Genomic DNA, 9632 nt, shown 5'->3' with positions numbered 1-9632 from the left:
TTCTGACTCAAGATTATGAGAAACATGAATTTAAAACAATAATGATGTAAATCATTTAGAATAAACATTTTAACTTTTTTTTCTTTCTTTTTTTTCAGTTATTGTCAGCTTTGCATAAATCTTTCTCATTCATGCATGAATTATCTAATAGAATCAAACCCTCAGGAGAAAACGCCTTTATTGCCTTCCTCACAGGTGATCAGGAGGTTGTCCTGACACTCATTGTCATTAATGCTTAAACATTCTCACAGGACAAATCACACAAAACATTAAACATCACGGTTTTAATGTTGATCTGTGCATGCAGCCTGCACATTGATATGAAGTACAAGTTCCATGAGAACTGTAACAGACTTTGAAAGTGCACGTCAGAACGAAGTGCACGTGATACTTCAGCTGGGTTTCAAACTGCTCACAGTCCCAACTTTTATTGCAAACTTTTCCATATCAAAAGTACTACAAACAATAATTTTACCGATATGCAAATGATGTGATGTATTTTTTTTCAGATACACGTTTACGCCGAGATGTATGTGTTTATTAAAATAGTTCATTATGACAGGGGGACAGAACTTTAAAAAGGTCAAAGGGGAGTATGTGTGGCTCGTGAGGACAGATGAAGGCCGGCCTCAGTGCTGGAATCTGAACATCCTGGAATCTGAGTCTTTTCCTCAACTACAAGATCTTCTGTAGTATGGAATTAGGCACTTCAAGTGTTTCATCCCTCACCAGGACAATATCGTAAGAGTCCATGTACTTTTCCAACAGTTCCTCTACCTGTGAAACACAACATCAGTGAATCAGTGAAACCAACTAAACACACAACAGAGCGAAGAGAAAGTCAATCAGCACCTTGTCATTGAGAAAGCCGATCTTGAGGATGTTCTCCACGTTGGGAACGCCGTCCGCCATGTTGAGATCGCCGAGCGAGTCTCCTAGCAGAATGATGTTCCCATTGTCCTTCAGTTGTTTGAAATACTCAGTGTTCCTCAGGGCACCATCATGCTTGTTGTAAACATGGATCAGCTCTCCTTTAAAGCCTTTCAGAACCCCCTGCGAGACAACACAGAAGATCCCGATCACACGATGATCATCAAGCGCACACGTGAGGATAGTGTGAAACGAGGGTATTTATAAAGGCTAGAGACTCACGTTATCATCGAAGTCCATGAAGTTGGACACGACTTTGACGTTGGTGTGGTAGACGCCCGCCTGTCTGATGATCTCCTCCAGCACGTCTCCCAGACCCGCCGAAAAGATGAAGACAGGAACGCTGTGCTGGTGCAGCCGGTCAAAGAACTGCTCGTACCCTTCCCTGCCACACACATGCTGAAGATCAACATCTCTGACACTCATTCAGCTTTTGGTGTAGAGTCCTAATGACACCAAAGCTGCTCAATTCTAGTGCATGTTCATTTGGTGTTCACAGTCTAAGACTGGGTCAACTTTACAATAAAGTACAGTTGTTACTGTGCTTAAGTACATTTTATCAGAGTATTTTTCATTTGGGAAACATTTACTTGTTACTGCTCTACATTCCATAGAAACATATCATTCCTTGTTATTTCAGACTGAAGAAATGACTCAAGAGCGGTTCTGCTGAATTGGTTCACAAATCCCACTGAATGATTCATTCATGAATCAGAGTGATTCAATTGCAGCTGTTCTTGAGTCTCAACTCACTGATTCAATGATGCAGTCAAAATGAGCCAAGAACAATCGCTGTGTGTGAAACTGATGCCATGAAAATGTTAGCTACTAATAATTTCCAGTACTGATTATTGTCAGTGAAATCATATTTGGGTTATGACTGTCAGTTATTTGTGAAGTAAATAATTTCAGCCCATTGAAACGCTCAACTGTGGACATTTGGGCGTCAAGTCTGTACGGCGATTTTAGCTAATATATCACAGATGAATGCCCATGCATCTTCTGTAAGATTATATAAACAAATGTGTTTGCATAGCTTTCCTCTTAAAAAGTGTGTGCGTGTGTTTTTTTTACCCCATGTGACATTTGTAAATTATATTTTTATACTATTTGTTGCCGCATGTTCACACAAATTTTGTTTTTCCTAATTTTTAAATACTATATGGTTTATTATTTTACTTGTTTGCACACTTGAATTATCAGTAACTTAAACTGATATTTAGTATATTAAAGTTTAATGTTTTGATAGTGTATAATAAGTGTTGGTAGTAAAATAAAATAAAAAAATCTAATTTCTATGCACTAATCTTTCTTATTAGTACTTTTTTACTTGTGTTCTTCACCCACCACTAATTGTCTTTAACTACTATGTAACAATTAAATTAATAATTTGATACAATTCACTTGTTTACATACATGTTTTTACATTGTATTTATATTTAAAAATACCTGCATGTAATTAATTTCTGTAATTGCATCTATAATTATACTGTTGACCTTCTCCTACACCTTGACCCACCCTTAAAGGTGCCCTACAATCAAAAATTGAATTTATCTTGGCATATGCCTCGTTTCCACTGAGCGGTTCGGTACGGTTCGGTACGCATTTTTTTTCCGTTTCTATTGTCAAAAGTTGTGAATGGTACCCTAATTCTGAACCGTACCGTACCACTTTTTTGGGACCCTTTCGTTGGGGTACCAAGCACAACAGTACCGTACCAAAAGGGTGGAGCTACACTCTGCAGAACGTTGATTGGTTGACAGAGAATCGTCACTTGCACGTGCTGACAACACAAGAGGCGCCACACACAAATGTAATTCAGACAACGTGTGCATTAATTATCTTCACTTCATGTAGGCTATATAACAAAACAAAATATAAAACACAACCCTGCCTCTTTTCGTTTTTATTTAAAAAATATATTAATGTGTGATTCAGGCAATATGTGCATATGTACTCTGATTATCTTCACTGTATGTAGCCTATAATAAAATAAAATAAGACAAAACAACCTTCTCTTTTTGTTAAACGTCAGTTTTAATTATCAATAATAACCATTATAAATAAAATATGAGAAGCTATAGGCTACAATAAGAAATAAAGACAAGCAAATAATTCAGTCAAACGTACAGCGCACTAACGGTAAAGTTAAATAAATATATAAAGTTATAAAACTTAATTTTCCCCTCGGCCAAAACGATTTGCCCCGGAACAAATTATAAATTCATGACACCAAAGATTGCCCGTTATACACAAGATGAATGATATCTTGTTTTTAACCATTACAGAGACATCAGAGCCAGCGGCGAATGTCAGAAGGTCGTTTCCTTCTTCACGCGAGAATGACGTCGATCACTATTTTCTGGCTACACCACGCCTATCAAGTAAGGGTACTGTTTGTGGTGGAAACGCAAGCCTGATCAAGGTGTACCGCTCCGAACCGTACCGAACTGTACCGTACCGCTCAGTGGAAACGAGGCATTATATTACATCTTGTGAAAGAACGTTCTAGGGCACCTTTAAACCAACCCATACCACAATATCTGAAAGTGTTTCACAAAACCACATCAACACAATAAGCATAACCATTTTTTTGATGCAAGTACACAAGTTAAAGACACCCAATATAAAGTGGCTGTGAATAATCATGATGTCAGAGAGAGGATGTGTTCGTACCTTAGACAGACGTCCGACTCTCTCACCACCTCTGGGAGTTTGTCCTTCTCCAATCTCTGTTCTACCAATAACGTGTGAGACTTAAAATACCTGAGGAAAAAAGACCACATTTATTTCATTAAAGAGGATATATTATGCTCTTTCTCAAAGCCTTTCTGGGCTCTTCAGAAAATCTGACACTGATAGAGAGAATAACTGGAGCTTTGCAGAGCTTCTTCATGCTCAAACAGCAACATTACACACTAAAGACAGATGAAGATGGAACGAAAGCAGAATAGGTGCCCTTTAACATTTTGAAAAATCCTTTCCTGCAGGTTATTATGGTGTGTGTATCTGTGTTTGGTCACTCACCACTCCACCATAAATGGATATTTCTCCTCCATGGTCAGATGAGGGTCTATCTCTATAGGATAATACGTCTCCTTTAGCTGGAGCAGCTGGAAAAATTACATTTTTACCATGTAAATATATTTTCACAAACTTTAAACACTCATGTTTTATTGAAGAAATGTAACAGAAGAAAAAAGATCTTCATCTTATATACCTTCTTCCTACAGTCTTCGGTCACCAACTTACAGTTGTCAATGATATCTGTGAAAGTAAAATATATCAGTCAAATCAATTCAGTGTCATCAAAATGTATATTCTGACAGAAATAGTTATTTTTTAAACAAGTTTTCGGAATGATAAATTTAGTAACAAAGAATGTTATTACCCATTAATTAGGTTTAATGACAATATTTCACCTAATTTATACTTTTTTCATCAATTTAAAGAAACAATTATCCACTTATTTTGGAAATGAGTTTGTTTTGTGTTTCAGACTGACTTTTCTAAAATTGTAAGAGGTGGTTTATCTCTAGATTTTTGTATAGCCAAACATTTTTTTTATTACTGTTCCATGTGAAATTTTACATTCATAAATGTAATGTTTCATTTCAATGTTGACATAGTTAAGTTAAATGCGCGACTCTTCTATGGTGTTATATTTATAAGATAAAATAATACACTTTAGTTCATTTCAGAGTTTCATGTATCGCAACCCTCTTAGAATATTTTGTTGCTTGTAAATGTGTTTGTTCGTTTCATGTTTTCATGTCTTTTATTTTGAAATTTGTCATATTTATGTTCCCTGTTTTGTGTCATGCGTTTCCATCGCTGCATGTGTTCTGTTCGCATTGGGTTATTTATCTTGTTATCAGTTCTGCTTTGTCATTGGTTGTTGTCGTCATGTGTTTTCCTATGTGCATGTATTTAAGACCTCATGTTTCCTTGTTTTTTTTAACCTGCTGTTCGGTCAAGCCTGTTTATTGCAGAATTTAGTTCTGTTTGTTTGTATCTGGGTTCGCTCCTTCAGTGGAGCTGTAAACCATTACAGTTTTTTGTTACAAAATAAGAAAATAATTTAAAAAATATATATATATTTTTAGTTTTTTTACTCACTATGACATGTTGGGCAGCGTTTTCCATTGACAGCAAACCTGCTTAACGTCATATCAAAATCTGTGATGATCTGAAGAACAGAAGGAGAGACGCCATGGATCACAGATCAAGTTTCAGACTGATGCCACACTATATATATCATTCAGTCCCAGAAGGCTCTTTACCTGCAGTTTGGACGCTCCACCTTTAATGAGGCTGCAGATGATCTGCTCCACCCGCTCAGGGTCTCTGATGTGAACCGTGCTCTTCTCAAACTCTGGCATCTGCACAGACACAAACAACCAATGAGATGAAGCCTTCATTAGCCCCTCCCCTCTCCCTAATGCTGTGCTGATGTCACTGCAGAGAGGGAGGAGCCAGACGAGAAGCAGAAAAACACACTAGCTCCAGTCTTTAGGAGAAATCCACTGAGGCAGAAGAGAAAGACTGTGATATCTCACAGGTAAACATGCTTCAGCTACAATTCTCTAATAACTCCAGCAGAATTATTTAAATGTACTGCAATGCATTCTAATATTTCTAAAACACTGTTTTGTATCATAATTCATGCTGCTTTGTCTGCAGTATAAATATTAGATATTTGAGGAGTGTTATTTACTATTGTGAATTATTTTTTCATGTAAATTTTAGTTCAATTTTTAGTAATAATATGTGCTTAATATATCACTATTTAGGTTTAATTAGTTTAGGGTTTATTTATTTAAAATGAATAATTTTAGTTTTTCAGTATATTGCTAAGGCAACACTTCTATTTTTCGTTTGGTTAAGTTTTTTCAGTTAAATTAAATTTTATTTTATTCCCATAAACAAAATATATTATAATATCTCTATCAAAATTAATTTATTATAATTATTAAAAAGCACTGCAATGCATTCTAATATTTCTAAAACAATGTTTTGTATCATAACTCATGCGTTTGCTGCATAATATTAGATAAGTGTTATTTTAGTTTTATTAATACTGTGAATTAGCTTTTATTGTTATATTTTTAATTTTCATGTAAATTTTAGTTACATTTTTAGTAATTCTGTTGAGCTTATTTACACTTAATATAATATAATATAATAAATATAATATAATACAGTTAATAATAATTTTAGTGCTTCAGTTTATTTTTGTTAAGTTTAAGTTTTCAACTAATATTTATATTTAATTTTTTCCCATAAACAGAATGTTTTTAATAGTTTTATTTAACGATACACTGATTTCAGTGCACTGGTAAACAGTTTAGGGTTAAACCGACTATAATTGTGACCGTGCTGACATGTCATTAGTCACAGTGAAGGTCGAGTCCCTCCTCGTCTCTATTCCAAAAATACAGTGGACAACATGCACTGAACACACTGGATCATGATCTTAAAAACACCCCAGCCCCCATCACAGGCCCTCCGAATGGAAATCAGATCCCTCATATTTACAACACTGCTCGAGACAGAGACTGTCCGGTTTGGAAACTAATTTTATACCTATCAAATCAGAACTTATGAATCAGATCCCACTGAAGTGCTACAGCAAACATTTATAGTCAACCGCATGCAAAACATGTCAGTAATGCACCTCAGTTTGCTCTACTGCAAGCATGCAAAACACCCACTTATGATTTATCTTATGACAGGCCTCATAAACATTAAGTGCATGACACAAGTACACAAGTAATAACTCTGTGTGTGAACAGCATGTAAGCATACCTCGTCCTCTGTCCGGCGCTGTCAAACATAGAAGAAAACGTCTCTTGCCTGACACACGCTTATATTGTGCTGCCACACAGGGGGCGTTCCCTTAAACCTGACAACACCCCATAATCTAAACCCCCGCAGGGAGTCACATGACACAAACACCCTTCTTAAAGACACACACACACACAGAAAGATTACAAAAACACAACCAACACAAACGGCACAGGTGAAGCTCAGGCGCAGTGTGATCTGTGTGACACTCAACATTAACCTTACGTTAATAACAGAAGTGTGCTGACCGTGTGTCCTTGTGTCTGGCATGAGTGGATTGTGTGGTTCAATAAGGTCAGGGTTCGACTGCTCTGCTATCATGCATCGAGTTATTTCCGGACGTCAGAAACAGAAATGATAAGCAGAACGTCATTGAAGCTCCAGTGAAATCGACTGCACATATGTATCCACCGCTCATAATAAGCATCATGCTGTGACATGCCGGCGTGTTTCTGATAAGACACATTCCTTCGATGAGGTTGGGCTTTAATCATCACACACTGATTGTTTCAATTCATGTCCCCAGCAGCCTGTCAAAGGTCAAAAGTCAAACTGATACTGAGCATTAACACACAACGGGTCGAGCAAGAAGCGTTTACCATATCTGATGTGCTCTATGCATGTGATCCGTTCATCATTAAAGCCACTGTGTCACTTCAGAAGACTTGAATTAAAACCACTCGATCCATATGGATTGTGTTTACCAATGTCTGCATTTATGAAGAGTTTGAAGCGTGAAGGTTTTAGTGAATCTCTCAAGTTTCGTTAAAAACATCTTCAGTCACTTTGTTTTGGGTGAACTAACCATTTAAGTCAAGAATTAGGGAGTGCTTTTCTGTAATTCAGCCCTTGGACATTGTTTTTTTTTTTTTTTTTTGCAAAGCTACTTATTAGTAAATCATATTTAAGACATATGAACACTCTAAAAAATGCTGCATTAAAAACAACCCAATTTGAGTTGAAAATGTACAGACCCAGCGGTTGGGTCAAATGTTTGATCAACCTGGGTAGTTTTATTTAACTCAAATATTGTTTAGAAATTACTGTATTTCTTGCTTAAAATGAACCCCAAAGTATTTTGGAAATTGACATTTATTAATATGTTTATTAAATGAACATTTATTAATGTTTAATGAATAATAATTAAACAATTATTATTCATTAAACATCTTTTCATTAGTATTGTTGCCTCTAGTAATTAATAATTTTAATTTACAACATATTTTGGGTTCATTTTAAGACAGCCATATAGTCATTTTTAAACAATAGTTGAGTTAAATAAAACTACCATTTTCAACCCAACATGAGCTGTTTTTAACCAGCATTTTTTTAGTGTATTGTTGACACAAAACCATAAGAGGCTTTTGGGTTGTTTTTTTTTCACTAACTTGTAAAAGTCACTAATACATTATAACTAAAATAAAATGTGTGGTCTGAAAAAATAGAAGTAAAAGATATTAAAGAGGACCTGTTATGCCCATTTACAGTCTTGATTTTGGGCTCTACGTCTTTGTTGAAGCTGTCAGACTGCATTGTTTCAACTTATTTTTTAAATTAATCATGCTTAACAGCGAAATTACCAGTAAAGATCGGAGCGCGGAATGACCTCTATAGCTCATCTGCGTTCACAGTGACGACAGTGGCGCGCGTGCGCGGGCCCGTGATGGCAGCACCCCTCACGCGATCATAACGCTCAGTGGAGACAGACAGCTGTCAATATTCGGCTCGAGACAGCCTGACTTGACGCGCCGCTCGCTCGCAGGGTAAACGGGGTGTGAAAGCCATGACACAGAGTGAAAATATGTGCACTCACCATTTCGATTATCTTGGTTTTCTTCCCGGCTCTCTGTTTTTTGGTGAGCATGTACTGCGCGAACACGACTCCTCCGAACAGCGCGCACACAGTGGCGCTCGCCATCGCGCCCACTTTCACCACCGCGTTTCTGTCCATGTCGCTCTCCAGTTTAAAAAAAACAGCCCTGTCGCACAGACACTACGTTTACGGGCTGTGTAGGAACAGTGCTTCTTTACTATGTAGTGTGCATCATATCCGCGTTAGTAGAGCTGTCTGCACAGAGCACCCGGATGTGACGTATGCGACCTCAACACAGGGGGGCGCTTTCACCATTCAAATCATGTTATTAAGCACGTTAATAATGTTCATGTTGTGTAGTTGTGCTTGGAGTCGATTGTTTTATCTGTGATAATAACTCAATGAAACATGACATAATTTTTGTCCAGACTGTCAGACAAAGAAGTGATGAACACATGCAAAACATGGTCTGGCCATGCAGTAATTATCGCCTGCTCTGCACTACATGTCACTCAGCAGTTCAGAGTTTTGCTTTGACTAAAGAGTTCAGTGAAGTTGGCGATATATTCACAGATTCAAACTTCCTGGATCAATAACTCGTGAAATAAACATTGTTAACGACACCTCTTTCCAATAATTTAGACAAAGAGCTACTGAAGGGACCGTCTGCAAAGTGCAAAACCTGAAAAGCGTTAAAAAATATTCAATAACTTCACTGTAACCCACTGTCGCAAATTCAGTTAACACATCAGTGCTCTCCCGCTGGCCATACTACAATACTTAGATTGATCAAATGTGCTTTTACATAGTCTATGTCACTTCACTGTTATGCAGTGTAACACCATCAGTTTCAGTCATCAATGCCCTCTTGATGCTCATACTATAGACCTTAGTTTTAAAAAATGTGAATTGCATAACTGTTATGATTTTGTGAAAATTATTTTGTTATGATTACATAAAAATACATTTGATCAAACTTAAGTATTGTAGTATGCCCAGTAGGAGACCACTGATGTGTGAACTGAATTTGGTAAAACTACA

At 36.8% G+C, this 9632-nt stretch overlaps 1 protein-coding gene across 2 annotated transcripts; it reads right to left on the bottom strand.

Moving 5' to 3' along the window:
* Positions 1-269: 269 nt before the first annotated feature.
* On the bottom strand, positions 270-8823 carry nt5c3a (5'-nucleotidase, cytosolic IIIA). Of its 2 annotated transcripts, none has more exons than XM_067399592.1 (9): positions 8592-8823; positions 5215-5313; positions 5051-5120; positions 4152-4198; positions 3959-4044; positions 3608-3697; positions 1153-1315; positions 853-1053; positions 270-777 (listed from the first exon to the last, which is right to left on the bottom strand). In XM_067399592.1, the coding sequence occupies exons 1-9, from the start codon at positions 8727-8729 to the stop codon at positions 676-678; spliced, it is 996 nt and encodes a 331-aa protein (XP_067255693.1). In that variant the 5' UTR covers positions 8730-8823; the 3' UTR covers positions 270-675. The 2 variants fall into 2 exon arrangements, with proteins under 2 accessions (XP_067255693.1, XP_067255702.1); XM_067399601.1 differs by lacking the exon at positions 8592-8823 and adding an exon at positions 6740-6960.
* Between the last annotated feature and the right edge of the window lie 809 nt (positions 8824-9632).

Source organism: Chanodichthys erythropterus, chromosome 2, assembly GCF_024489055.1.
Source record: "Chanodichthys erythropterus isolate Z2021 chromosome 2, ASM2448905v1, whole genome shotgun sequence".
Taxonomy (NCBI): domain Eukaryota; kingdom Metazoa; phylum Chordata; class Actinopteri; order Cypriniformes; family Xenocyprididae; genus Chanodichthys; species Chanodichthys erythropterus.
This window is presented reverse-complemented; position numbering and strand designations above follow the sequence as displayed.

Coding starts and splice junctions, on each gene's coding strand:
- nt5c3a (XM_067399592.1), bottom strand. CDS start 8,729: ATGGACAGAAACGCGGTGGTGAAAGTGGGCGCGATGGCGAGCGCCACT. Junction 4,199..5,050: donor ACGCTGCCCAACATGTCATA/GTGAGTAAAAAA, acceptor TTACTTTCACAG/ATATCATTGACAACTGTAAG. Junction 3,698..3,958: donor TATCCATTTATGGTGGAGTG/GTGAGTGACCAA, acceptor TTTTTTCCTCAG/GTATTTTAAGTCTCACACGT.